General features: G+C 49.0%; 1 protein-coding gene across 2 annotated transcripts in view; it reads right to left on the bottom strand.

Annotated features, from left to right (window-relative positions):
- Positions 1 to 11,034, bottom strand: part of CTSF (cathepsin F) — a 38,852-nt gene extending 27,818 nt beyond the window's left edge. Inside the window, exons 1-5 of one of the 2 annotated variants that reach the window (XM_087702961.1) lie at positions 10,758 to 11,034; positions 4,738 to 4,860; positions 3,209 to 3,284; positions 1,905 to 2,017; positions 87 to 162 (exon numbers count right to left, since the gene is read on the bottom strand). In XM_087702961.1, the coding sequence (XP_087559087.1) occupies positions 87 to 162; positions 1,905 to 2,017; positions 3,209 to 3,284; positions 4,738 to 4,860; positions 10,758 to 10,991 (622 nt within the window). In that variant the 5' untranslated portion in view covers positions 10,992 to 11,034. The remainder of the gene's footprint in view (positions 1 to 86; positions 163 to 1,904; positions 2,018 to 3,208; positions 3,285 to 4,737; positions 4,861 to 10,757) is intronic. The other variant, XM_087702962.1, reaches the window with a different exon arrangement.
- Positions 11,035 to 13,806: the final 2,772 nt, after the last annotated feature.

The raw sequence follows: 13,806 nt of genomic DNA, 5'->3' as shown, positions 1-13,806 counted from the left end.
CCCCGTGAAATTGCCTGCAGCCCCCCCTCCCCGCAATTGCAAAGGGGTAAGAGGCCCCTCCCCAACGTGGCCCCTTCCGCAGTCACCTCTTTCGTCCAGGTAGCTCTTCTTGTAGGTGCTGAGAAAGTCCTTGAAGAGGGAGACCAGGTGAGTGGAGGCGTTCTGTGGAAGGAAGAGACCCCCAGGGTGAGAATCGGAGACACGGAGGACCCCCACCACTGACCGGATCATAGCCCTGGCCTTACCCCAGGTGTAGCAGGCCAGTCCTGGGCAGAAACTTAAGGGGACACAGGCAGCCAAAGACTGAAAGAAGTAGCCATTTTTGGCCTGGGGTGCGTAAAGGGGGGCGCTGTGATGCCACCGGAGGGCATGGGACTTTGGGACCCTCAAGAAGAGGTTGGCAGACAAGCTGGGCCCCTCCCTGGTTTGCCCTTAGATGCCTTTCATGGAAGAAAGTGGCCTGAGCTGGGAAGGAACCTTTGGGGTTGAAACGCTGAAAATTTAAAAATTCTCCTCTCGTCCCCCAAAGCAGCAAGAACTGCAGCCTTGACAATTTGGGGGGGGTGGGGGGGCACAAATGGGATGTGGAGAAAATGAATTCCTTGCAAAGGAGGGTCTGCTATGCCAGACAACACCCCCCCCCCCTCAGTCTCCTCTGCAAAGGAAGAAATTCAGCAGAAGAAAGGGCAACATAGCCCATGAGTCCCTTCCAGTCATCAGCAGACAGTCTCCTCCGTTTTTTGGGGAGCCGAAGGGAGGAAGGGAGCCGAGCCCCCTCCTCCTCAGAAGCCAGTCTGGCCAGCCTTTTTTAAAAAGCAGCATTAAATGAATCATGCCTCTCTCTGGGCACAATGAGAATATATAATGCTGAACAAAACTCCATACTGGCGACAGGGAAAGGCATCCAGTCAGTAAAACACTCTGCTAGCTCCATTCAGTTGCCCAGACTCCACCCCAATGCCAGGGATTTTGGGGTCATTAAAAGGAGATGATGATGATTAAATGCATCATGCATTCATTAAACAAATTGCATGGTCATTAAGTGAACCCTGCTTCCCTCATTCCTTGTGATGGTAGGAATCTGGTTGGGAAGATCACACATTGGGACCATGTGACCACGAGATTCTGCCACCGTCGTAAATGCAGTTTAAGTGGACAGTCTCCTCCGTTTTTTGGGGAGCCGAAGGGAGGAAGGGAGTCGAGCCCCCTCCTCCTCAGAAGCCAGTCTGGCCAGCCATGCTGATGCAGGTGCTCCTCCACTTACGACCGTTTGTTTTACGGCAGTTCAAAGTTACAACAGGAAAAAGTGACTTGTGACCCATCCTCAAAAGTTACGACCGTTGAATGAATGTGTGATGCATTTAATCATCATCATCTCCTTTTAATGACCCCAAAACCCCTGGCATTGGGGTGGAGTCTGGGCAACTGAATGGAACTAGCAGAGTGTTTTACTGGCTGGATGCCTTTCCCTGTCGCCAGTACGGAGTTTTGTTCAGCATTATATATTCTCATTGTGCCCAGAGAGAGGCATGATTCATTTAATGCCGCTTTTTAAAAAAGGCTGGCCAGACTGGCTTCTGAGGAGGAGGGGTTCGACTCCCTTCCTCCCTTCGGCTGCCCAAAAAACGGAGGAGACTGCCTACTGATGACTGGAAGGGACTCATGGGCTATGTTGTCCTTTCTTTTGCAGAGGAGACTGAGAGGGGGGGGTTGTCTGGCATAGCAGACCCTCATATATATTCTCATTGTGCCCAGAGAGAGGCATGATTCATTTAATGCCGCTTTTTAAAAAAGGCAATAAAATCAGGTCTCGTGATGCCTTGCTTAACGATACCCTAAGGACATTCCGGATGCGGCCGTAAGTCGAGGACTAGTGTATTCCCTTGGGGAAAAGCATCGCCCACCTGGAGAGACTCCATCTGCCTCAAGGGCTCCCCAGCTGCGCCCACAAAAGGGCCGGTCAGAGGAAACGTCTCCCACGGACCCAGCGTGGCCGCCTGGATTTCAGCAAATGGTTCTGTTCAGAAGAACGGAGGGGGAGACGAGAAATATTACAACGGCCACAACAGGAAACTTTGGCTGTAATTCTCTTTTGGCCCAAATAGCCCCCCCCCCCCAAGATCAAAGCGGGACCCTTCGGCCCACAGCTGTTACAGACAGGGCTGGGGGTATTGTTTCACCCTTGATAACTTTGGGAACTACAACTCCCAGAATTCCTCAGCCAGGCATGCGGGATTCTGGGAGTTGAAGTCCACGGGTCTTAAAGTGGCCAAGCTTGGATACCCCTCCCCCTCAGCTTTAGAGCAAATCCTCCTGACCCCCTACCAGAGGCCCAGTGGAGGGGGGGGAGTCCTCGAACATACAACCATTCGCTTAGTGACCGAAGTTACAACCGCACTGAAAAAAACAACATTACCTCATATACTTAAAGACTTACGAGTCCTCAACGTATGACCACAGCAGAGTCCCAAATTTCCATTGCTGAGTGAGACTGTGGTTCGGTGAATTTTGCCCCATATTACGACTATTTCGCCATGTTGTTAAGTGAATCACTGCAGTTTGTTAAGCTAGTAACCAGTTGCTAAGTGAATCATTGCAATCTGTTAGGTTATTAATACAGTCGTTAAGTGAGTCCGTGCAGTTTCTGAGGTTAATAACACGAGTGATTAAGTGAATCTGACTTCCCTGTTGCTTGTCGGAAGGTCGTAAAAGGGAATCACGTGACTCCAAGTCACTGCGACCATCATAAATATGAAACGGTTGCCAAGCGTGACCACAGGGATATTGCAACGGTCATAAGTGTGAAAAATGGCCCCCTTTTTTTTTTTTAAATGCTGTTGTAACTTTAAACGGTCACTAAACGCTCGCCAGTCAAGGATGAAACCAAAGGGACAGGAATTCTCTGGGCCCGAAGGTCAAACTCTCCACCCTTATTATTGTGGGGCTTAGCACAACACGCAACGTGATTCGCAGCTGAGTCGCAATGGCTTGTTTAGCAAGTCATGGTTTAAAAGCAACCCGGTTTAGTGCAGGATCCCAACTTCTCTCTCGCACGCGACACTCCGAACTCCTTCGGGCTCCTTCCCGCTTTCCCGCTTCCTCTCCCAGCCCGGATCTGCGAGGCAAAGCAGCCGCCGGGGGAATCTGCTGAGCCTGGCAGAGGCCTGGCGCCCGGTGGGTGCTGCAGGCAGCCTGAGAGCGGACTTACCGGTGGGATGGCAGTCTTGCTTAAGGAGGTTCTTGCTGCTCGCCCAAGGCTGGCTCCAAACCTCAAAGTGGCAGGACTGGGTGGTGAGAAGATCCCGGAGTCAGGAAGGAAGGGAGACGGGCGGAATTGGAAATCGGAGTTACTAACAGTCCAAATCGGGGTTGCTCAACTTCATCAGAGTCACCCAGAAAAGCCTTGACGCAGCAGAGACATCGTGGGAACTCTCTCTCCCTCTCTCCCTCTCTCCATCCTGACTCCCTGGGTATTGGGAAACTGGCTGCTAGTCTGGGAGGAGGAGTCAAGCGGGGCGCTAGCTCGGCATCCTTCCGCAGCTGGAACTTCTCTGAGATCCATGAGACTCATCTCACGGAAGGATATCAAAGAGAGAAGTAAAGAAAAGGGTCCTAACAGTGAGAACAATTAATCAATGGACGTTATGGGCTCTCCATCACTGAAGATTTTAAAGAGGAGACTGGGCAGGGGTCCCCTGCTTGAAGAGGGGGCTGGACTAGAAGACCTCCAAGGTCCCTTACAGCCCTAGGATTCTATGCTCTATAGCAGTGTTTCTCAACCTTAGCAACTTGAAGATGTCCGGACTTCAACTCCCAGAATTCTGGGAGTTGAAGTCCGGACATCTTCAAGTTGCCAAGGTTGAGAAACACTGTCCTAGACACTGAATTGTTGAAGTCTGTTGAGATCATCTGGCTCCGCAGCCCATCTTCTAGGGCAGTGTTTCTCAACCTTGTCAACTTGAAGATGTCCGGACTACAACTCCAGAATTCTGGGAGTTGAAGTCCGGACATCTTCAAGTTGCCAAGGTTGAGAAACACTGCTCTATAGCTAAAGCCCTGTCTATAGAAGTATGAAAGTTACAGAATAACAGAGTTGGAAGGGACCTTGGAAGTCTTCTAGTCCAGCCCCCTCTTCAAGCAGGAGACCCTATACCATCCTGCACAAATGGCTGTCAATCTCTTCTTAAAAACCTCCTGCAATGGAGCACCCACAAGCTCTGGTGACCAGCTGTTCCACTGGTTCAATGTTCTCACCGTTAGGAAATTTCTCTTTCATTCCAGGCTGCTTCTCGTCTGGATTAGTTTCCATCCATTGCTTCTCGCCTGCCTTCAGGTGCTTTGGGGAACGGGTTAACCCTCCCTCTTCTTTGTAGGAGCCCCTGAAATACTGGAAGGCTGCTGTCATGTCACCCCCCAGTCCTTTTTTAAAAGGAATCCGTGACTTCTGAGCAGCCCCAAATCATTTTCCATGGAACTGTGCAAAAACTGGGTACTTTGACAATTAATCAACACTATTATTTTTCACTGTTGTGTCAAAATAGTCTTGACTATTTACGGTAAAATCTAATATGAAAACTGTTATTTATTTACTAAATTTATATGGTGCCTATCACACTGATAAGGTGATTTACATATAAACACACACACATACATACATACACACACAAATACACAACATATATTATCACACCCATCCTCTTAATTGGAACCAAACGCTTTGGGAGGGTCCCTGCTTACCAGGTGTTGTGTTTTTCCTAGAGGGACAGAGCCCGAAGCGTTGTTGCAGTCTCCAATCTCGGCCCTCTTGCACGGACTCTGGAGCAGGAGGACGTCCAAGTAGTGTTTGACTCCATTCACCACCTCAAGAAAAAACACCGGGATCTAAGAAATCCACGAGAACTTTTTCTAGAGCAAAAGCAATTAATCAATGAAACAGCTTCCTTCCAGAGGTTGTGAGAGCTCCATCCCTGGAGGCTTTCAAGAAGAGACTGGACAGCCCACAAGGTGTCCTGTCTTGGGCTGGGGGTTGGACTAGAAGACCTCCAAGGTCCCTTTCTATTCTAATTCTATTCTAATTCTATTCTAATTCTATTCTAATTCTATTCTAATTCTATTCTAATTCTATTCTAATTCTATTCTAATTCTATTCTAATTCTATTCTAATTCTATTCTAATTCTAATTCTAATCTCTTCTTTCTTCTCTTCTCTCTTCTCTTCTTTCTTCTCTTCTCTATTTTATTCTCTTCTCTTTATTCTGTTCTGTTCTATTCTTTTTTTTTTTTTGATGGACGTCAAACTTTATTGATTTTAATCGTAATAAGATCATTATCGCAATACAACATCCACCACTATTTTGCTTTACATTTGACTACGTTTCGAGACATTTCCATAATAACAAAATCGTTATAGACATCAAAAAGTTAGGCATCTTCTTCCCCTCCCTCTTTCCTTCCCTTGTTTCTTCTCTCCCACTCCCCTTCCTTCCCTCCCTCCTTCTCTCCTTCCCTCCTTTCTTTTCTCCTTTTCTCCTTCCCTTCCCCTCCTCTCTCCTTCCCCCCTTCCTTCTCTCATACATTCCCTCCTTCCCTCCTTCCTTTCTTTCTTTTCTCTTAGATTCCCTTTCTTCCCTCCTTCCTTCCTTCCTTTCTTCTCTCCTTCTCTCCTTTCTTCCCTCCCTCCTTCCCTCCTTCCTTCCCTCCCTGCTTCCCTCCCTCCTTCCTACCCCGCTTTCTTCTCTTTCTGTTCTGTTCTATTCTTATTCTTATTTTCTTTTTCTTATTCTATCCAAATTTGGGAGTGCTCCATCACTGGAGGCTTTTAAGAAGAGACCGGACAGCCGCTCATCCAGGACAGAATATGATGTCCTGCCTTGGGCAAGGGGTTGGACTAGAAGACCTCCGAGGCCCCTTCTGTTATTCTGTAGTTCTGTATTCATAGAAGTTCATAAGTTGCAGTAGAGAAAGGTTCTCCACTGCTGGAGGCTTTCAAGAAAAGATTGGACAGCCATTTGCCTGGAATGGTTATAAGGACTCTTGCCTTGGTCAGGGGGTTGGACTAGAAGACCTCTGAGGTCCCTTCCGGCTCTTGTTATTCTGAGAAAGAACCAAAGCTTTGGAAAAAAGGAGGCTAAACAGGTTGCGTGAGAATTGTACAGGAGGGGCTGTCCTTGCTCAAGGCTGCTTGGCTCCCCGCCTCTCCCTTCATCCAAGGAGCTTCTTCCGGGAGGTTTACACAGAGGATCCTAGCTCTTGCAAAGACCAGCAGAAACTTTGGAGACTCCCGGGAGAAAAACGCTGAGTTTTCATCTCCGTTAAGATGTGAAATTCCCGTCCCCGGAAGGGCACGATTGTCTCAGTCACTGAATGGGTTTTCTTTGCCTGCAAGAATCTCATGTTAGATGCAAAAGGCAGCAGGCTAGAAACTAGGAGGCCATGAGTTCTAGTCCTGCCCTAGCTGTGAAAGCTGGCTGGGTGTCCCTCTCTCCCAGCCCAGCCCCACCTCACAGGGTTGTGTTCATTGTTATGGGGAAAATATAGGAGGAGGAAGGTCTATCAGATACGTTTGCAACCTCCAGCGGCTTTTAATAACAAGGCTGGAAGGGACCCTGGAGGTCTTCTAGTCCAACCCCCTGCTCAGGCAGGAAACATAATAAAGGCGGGATTTAAATTCGAAACCAAATCAAATGAACTGAAACTAAAATGAACTAGAATAAAATGAATTAAACTGAAGTAACCTAAAAGCTCCCACACGAGTGGCGTGTCGTTAATCCTGGTTAAGGTCCGGAATGTGGAGCTTTTGAGACCATGGTGGTGCAGTGGTTAGAATGCAGCATTGCAGGCTAAACTCTGCCCACTGCCAACAGTTCGATCCCAACTGGGCTTAAGATTGACTTGCCTCCCATCCTTCCAAGGTGGGCAAAATGAGGACCCAGATTGTTGGGGGCAAGAGGCTGACTCTGTAAACCGCTTAAAGACGGCTGTAAAAAGCACCGTGAAGCAAATTTGAAGGCTAAGTTCTCTTAACAAGATTTAGATCAGTGTTTCTCAACCTTGGCAACTTGAAGATGTCTGGACTGCATCTTCAAGTTGCCAAGGTTGAGAAACACTGATTTAGAGGCTGTATTGAACACGGCAAAAATCCCAGATCCAGGTAGAATCTTGCAGAAAAAAAACACCCTGTTTGGCCTAATCCTCCAATGCCAGTTGCTCATCCACAACTGCTCAAAGTCGTCAAGGGGGAAAGCACTCTGTCCATGCTCAGAGGACCACACACAAAGGCTGTCATCTCTACAGACACCCTTTTAAAAAAAATTTAAGGAATAATTCAGGCTCTACTATCAAAGGTATGGAGGAGGGGCATGGAGGGGGGATTTCTATCCCTGTTCAGAGGCCCTGAGCACACATTCTTACTGGCTCCAGGTTGACTCAGACTTCCGTCCTTTCAAGATTGATAAAATGAGGACCCAGGTTATTAGGGGGCAAGAGGCTGACTCTGTAAACCGCTTAGAGAGGGCTGTAAAGCACTGTGAAGCGAGATATAAGTCTAAGTGCTATGGCTATTTTCCTTCCTTAACTTCCTTCCCTTCCTTTCTTCCCTCCTCCCTTCCCTTTCCCTCTTCCTTCCTTCCCTTTCCCTTTTTCTTTCTTTCCCTTTCCCTTCTTCCTTTCCTTCCCTTTCCCTTCTTCCTTCCTTCCTTCCTTTCCGTTCCCTTCTTCCTTCCTTTCCTTTCCTTCTCTTCCCTTTCCTTCCCTTTCCCTCCTTCCTTCCTTCCTTCCTTCCATCCATGGTGCGCAATGGTTAAAATGCACTACTGCAGGCTAATTTTGCAGACTGCCAAGCAGTTCGATTCTCACTGGCTCAAGGTTGACTCAGCCTTCCCTCCTTCCGAGGTGGGTCAAATGAGGACCCAGATTGTTGGGGGCAAGAGGCTGATCTGTAAACCGCTTAGAGAAGGCTGTAAAAGCACTGTGAAGCAGGATATAAGTCTAGGGGCTATTGCTATCTTCCTTCCTTCCTTCCTTCTTCCTAAAGGTCGACTCAGCCTTCCGTCCTTCCGAGGTGGGTCAAATGTAGACCCAGATTGTTGGGGGCAAGAGGCTGACTCTGTAAACTGCTTAGAGAGGGCTGTAAAGCGAAGCAGGATAGAAGTCTGAGAGCTATTGCTATTCCTTTCTTTCCTTCCTTCCTTCCTTCCTTCCTTCCTTCCTTCCTTCCTTCCATCCATCCTTCCATCCATCCATCCATGGTGCACAATGGTTAAAATGCACTACTGCAGGCTAATTTTGCAGACTGCCAGCAGTTCGATTCTCACTGGCTCAAGGTTGACTCAGCCTTCCCTCCTTCCGAGGTGGGTGAAATGAGGACCCAGATTGTTGGGGACAAGAGGCTGACTCTGTAAAACGGCTTAGAGAGTCCTGGAAAGCACTGAGAAGCCGAGATATAAGTCCAAGTGCTATTGCTATTCCTTTTTCTCCTTCCTTCCTTCCTTCCTTCCTTCCTTCCTTCCATCCATCCATCCATCCATTCATGGTGCACAATGGTTAAAATGCACTACTGCAGGCTAATTTTGCAAACTACCAAGCAGTTCGATTCTCACTGGCTCAAGGTCGACTCAGCCTTCCCTCCTTCCGAGGTGGGTAAAACGAGGACCCAGATTGTTGGGGGCAAGAGGCTGATTCTGTAAACCGCTTAGAGAAGGCTGTAAAAGCACTGCGAAGCAGGATATAAGTCTAGGGGTTATTGCTATCTTCCTTCCTTCCTTCTTCCTTCATTCCTTCTTCCTAAAGGTCGAATCAGCCTTCCGTCCTTCCGAGGTGGGTCAAATGTGGACCCAGATTGTTGGGGGCAAGAAGCTGACTCTGTAAACTGCTTAGAGAGGGCTGTAAAAGTGAAGCAGGATATAAGCCTGAGTGCTATTGCTATTCCTTTTCTCTCTCTCTATCTCTTTCCTTCCTTCCTTCTTAGATATATTCTTAGATATATTCTTAGATATATTCTTAGATATAAGTCTGTGTTGTTGCTAAAATGAATTAAAGTGAAATGAGACAATTGAATAAAATAAAATCAGTACAACAAAATGCAAGAAAAGAGAACCTCAGGAGTCCTACGAAAAGGAAGAGGGGGAGGAGGAGGCAGCTTCGGGATGGAGGGTCAGCTGAGAGGCATGTGGCCTTTAGTCAAGGAGTGAATCCTCTTACATAACACATCCAAAGCTCATGAGATCCCAGCCATCCGCCGGGCTCAGCGCTGAGCCAAACTGACGTTAATTGGAGCCAACTGCTCCAGCAACATGATTCGGGGGCTTCATTTCAGGCCATTGTGGGTGGCAGGAAGCGCCTGGCACCCCCTTGCCTCTCTCCTTGCCAAGGGGCCTCCCCTGATCTCGCCAGATAAACAGGGGGTCACAAGCCTCCTCATTCCAAGGGGCTGATCCGAGGACGATGGGCATGGGGATCCAAGCTCTCTGGAGGCTGGGGGTGTATGGAGTTATAAGGTACGGCTTCAGCATCGTGCTGTTAGAGAGGGGGCATGTTTTTTTCATCCTGCATCGCTAAGGGTGCAAATGATAATAGCTCTAATTCAGTGTTTCTCAACCTTGGCGACTTTAAGTCCTGTGGACTTCGACTCCCAGAATCCCCCAGCCAGCAAAGCTGGCTGGGGGATTCTGGGAGTCGAAGTCCACAGGACTTAAAGTCGCCAAGGTTGAGAAACACTGCTCTAATTCCTCGAGAGCCACTTGTGGGAAATTTAAGACCAGCGGACTTCCACAAGGGAATTCTGGGAGTCGAAGTCCACAGGACTTAAAGTTCCCACAAGTGGATTTAAAAGTCCCTTTCTGCTTTACAAGAACGGATGGGGCAGTCGCTGAGTAACTTCCCAGAGGAGAAACAGGGAAAATGATGAGGAGGGGGACATCCTTGGTGGGGGGAGATTGCATTTTAGAGGTGGGGGGGGAGAGTGAGATGAGAACATTCACATTCTTCTACCCATGCTATGAACAGACTTTAGCCCAGATGGGGGGTCCAGCCAGATCCTGGATTAGGGGGAAGGTCTCAATGCCTTGGAAGGGAGGGAGCCTGGCTCTTTGGACCACAGCTCCCACCAGCTCGAGCCCCACTGGCAAGGGTGCATGGGAAGTGTAGTCCTCAATGCTTGGAGTAGAAAGGGAAGAAGGAAAGGGAGAGGAGGAAAGATGAAAGTAGAGAAGGAAGATAAAAGGAAAGAAAAGTAGGGTTGTGGTTAAAATAAAATAGGGACGGCAAGCAAAGGAATCCTGATTATATATTTTAAGGTGAGAATAGTGCTGGCACAATGTCCAAATAATCCACAATCATCCCAAAACTCCTTGATTGCCCAGAGATGGATAAACTCACCTTGGAGTTAAGAGAAAAAAGGAAGACTCAGAATATTATACACTTGGGGAAAACTGGGATCAACGGATAAATAACATGAAATGTTCGAAACAGTGTATTTGAATAACAAATGGTTATTATGCCAGTGTTGCCAAAAAGGATTGCAACTTGCACGAAATTGTTTTTAATGCATTTTAATGCTTTCAATTTTCAATAAAGGTTTTTTTTCTAAAAAAAGGCAGATTAAAAAAAAACTTTTCATAAAAAATGCTTGGGGGGGGCCCTCAGATGTAGGAGGGGGGGAAAGCCCTCCCCCAGGCCGGCCACTATTCCCCCCCCCACCCTCGTCCTGCAGCCCTGGCTCGTCCCCCCCCACCCCCGCCGCTTTCCCCCCGCATCTCCAACCTGGCGCCCCCCGCAAGGGCTGTCCCGCCGGCTGACCTGCGTCCTGGCTCCGCGCAGCGCCCACAGTCCCCGCGGATGCCCTTCGGGGAAAGCCTCGGCCAGGGCGAAGCGGGCCGCCTCCCGCACCGAGTCCCCGCGCACATCGGCTGGCACTGCCCAGCCCGGAGCCGCCAGCGCGGCGGGCGCCGCCAGTACCAACACCAGCCCGAGAAGCGCAAACGCCACCGCTGCCATCCTCCAAAGCGACTGAGCAGTTGCGGGCACCGACCAGCTGCAGCGCTTCCCCCCCCTCCCTGGAAAAGGGGGCAGGTCTCTTCTCCGCTCCGCCCCCTGTTTTGCTGGGTCAGGGCTCGGCACGCAGCCCGGGCGCCCCCGGGCGCCCCGCTGCAGATCCTCTCCGCCCGCAGTCTCCGCAAACTTAGCTTCCCTGCCAGGGATGCAACCCCCCCCCATCTCACCCCCCCCCCCAGGTCAATTGAAACCCGTTTATATAAAATGGTAAAAGTTCCCTCCCTCCCCGCCTCGCACATCTGGGCTGGTCATTCCCGACTCTAGGGGGCGCTGCTATTTTAAGTGTATAAACAGTTAAGGACAGTGTCTAGGACAGTGTTTATAAACAGTTAAGGACAGTGTCTAGGACAGTGTTTCTCAACCTTGGCAACTTGAAGATGTCCGGGCTTCAACTCCCAGAATTCCTCAGCCATGCATTCGCTGGCTGAGGAATTCTGGGAGTTGAAGCCCGGACATCTTCAAGTTGCCAAGGTTGAGAAACACTTAGCAGCACTTTGCTTCAATTTAAGTAATTATTTAGAGCATCAGGAGATAACGAGCATAATACCAATAGCACTTAGACTTATATATCGCTTTACAGCCCTCTCTAAGCGGTTTTACAGAGTCAGCCTCCCCCCCCCGCCCCCCAACCATTTGGGTCCTCATTTGACCCACCTGGGAAGGATGGAAGGCTAAGTCAATAGCAATAGCGCTTAGACTTATATACCACTTTACAGTCCGTTTTAGACCTCTCTAAGCCGCTTTACAGAGCCAGCCTCTTGCCCCCAACAATCTGGGTCCCCATTTCACCCACCTGGGAAGGACGGAAGGCTGAGCCAACCTTGAGCCTGGTGGGATTTGAACTACCAAATTGCAGGCAGCAGAAATAGCCTGCAGCACCGCACTCTTAACCACCGGTGCCACTGCGGCTAATAACACAATGCATTCGCACACTTGTATCAGGCCATGGTTTAACGTGGTTTGTAAAGTGTGCCCATACCAGGCCACTTTAGACTCACAATATAGTTTGGATAATGCAGATTTTAATTTAATTTCGTCTCTGAAGGAGATGGGTTCTTTAGAAATATGAAATATAAATATATTGATATTTAATCATGAGTCCTGCACTGTGGGAGTTTTGATTTCTGACAATCTTAAAAAGCTCCTGCTGATCTCCGTTTCTAAACCGAACAGCCAGCACTATCCGAAGACATCTCCGTGGTCATGTGGCCGGCATGACTCAACGCCAAAGGCGCACGGAATGCTGTTCCCTTCCCGCCAAAGGTGGTTCCTATTTTTCTACTTGCATTTTTTACCTGCTTTCGAACTGCTAGGTTGCTGAGACAAGTCACGGGAGCTCACTCCGTTACGCGGCGCTGGGGATTCGAACCGCTGAACTGCCAACCTTCCTGATCGACAAGCTCAGCATCTTAGCCACTGCATCCCTATAACCCTTATATAAGGAGACCTTCTATAAGCTCTCCTGCTGGAGCGAGGAGGTCGGGCTAGGAGACTCGTTCCGACCGTGATTCTCCCTTTAGCCCTGGTTTGGTTTTGTGAAGCTGTCTCCATTGTGTCCCTGTGGCGGTTGGGATCCTTTTGCCCGTGGGAAGGCAGGAGGGCTGGGAACCGGCTTAAGCCTCTTTGCGGTGGAAGTGTGTGTAGTCCGGATTCCCCGGAGGAAGAGAGGGGCTGCTTGCCAGAGGAGCATGAGAGAACCGGTTGGAGCAGGGCTGCCCATATTTAAGGGAACTGTGGTCCTCAAGCAGACCTTCAACCAGGGGGTGTCCAAACTTGGGAACTTTAAGACTGGTGGACTTCAACTCCCAGCTATGCTGGCTGGGGAATTCTGGAAGTTGAAGTCCACCAGTCTTAAAGTTCCCAAGTATGGACCATTTCCAAGCAATGCTTGTCCAATCTCTTCTTAGAAACATCCAGCGATGGAGAACCCAGAACTTCCCACTGATGATTGTCACTGCTGGGAAATGTCTCCTCAATCCCAGATTGCTTCTCTCCTTGATGAGTTTCCGTCCCTTGGTTCTTCTCCTGCCTTTTGGAAAAATAAGCTGACCTGCCTCTCTTCTTTGGGACAGCCCGTCCAATATCGGGAGACTGCCCTCATGTCCTTCTGAGTGGTGAGATGCAATTTTTTTTTTACTACTGGTTCTGTGGGCCTGTCTTCTTTGGGGCAGCCCGTCCAATATCGGGAGATTGCCCCTGGTCCTTCTCAGTGGTGAGATGCAATTTTTTTTTTTTTTACTACTGGTTCTGTGGGCCTGTCTTCTTTGGGGCAGCCCGTCCAATATCGGGAGATTGCCCCTGGTCCTTCTCAGTGGTGAGATGCAATTTTTTTTTTTTACTACTGGTTCTGTGGGCCTGGCAGGGGAAGGGATTGTTGCCGTGTTCAATACAGCCTCTAAATCAGTGTTTCTCAACCTTGGCAACTTGAAGATGTCCGGACTTCAACTCCCAGAATTCCCTCCCCATCAGCTGGGACTCGGAAGGCAGAGAATAGATGGGTGGCATGGCCAGTTTACCGGTTCTCCGAACTACTCAAAATTTCCACTATTGGCTCACCAGAACTTGTCAGAACCTGGTGAATCCCAATTATGGTCCTTCTCTTCCCTAGACCAGCCATGCCCAGTTCCCACAACCCTCCATTGTATGTTTGAGTCTCCAGGGCCCTCATCATCCTGGTTGCTCTTCTCTGCACCCTTTTAAGAGTCTCAACGTCTTGTTTAGAATCTGGGAACCAAAACTGGATGCAGGACTCTTAGGT

Source organism: Thamnophis sirtalis, unplaced genomic scaffold (assembly GCF_051295495.1).
Source record: "Thamnophis sirtalis isolate CommonGarterSnake01/CBP01778 unplaced genomic scaffold, rThaSir2_p1.2 scaffold_18, whole genome shotgun sequence".
Taxonomy (NCBI): Eukaryota; Metazoa; Chordata; class Lepidosauria; order Squamata; family Natricidae; genus Thamnophis; species Thamnophis sirtalis.
Note: the sequence above shows the minus strand (reverse complement) of the source record. Positions and strands in the feature narration are given on the sequence as shown.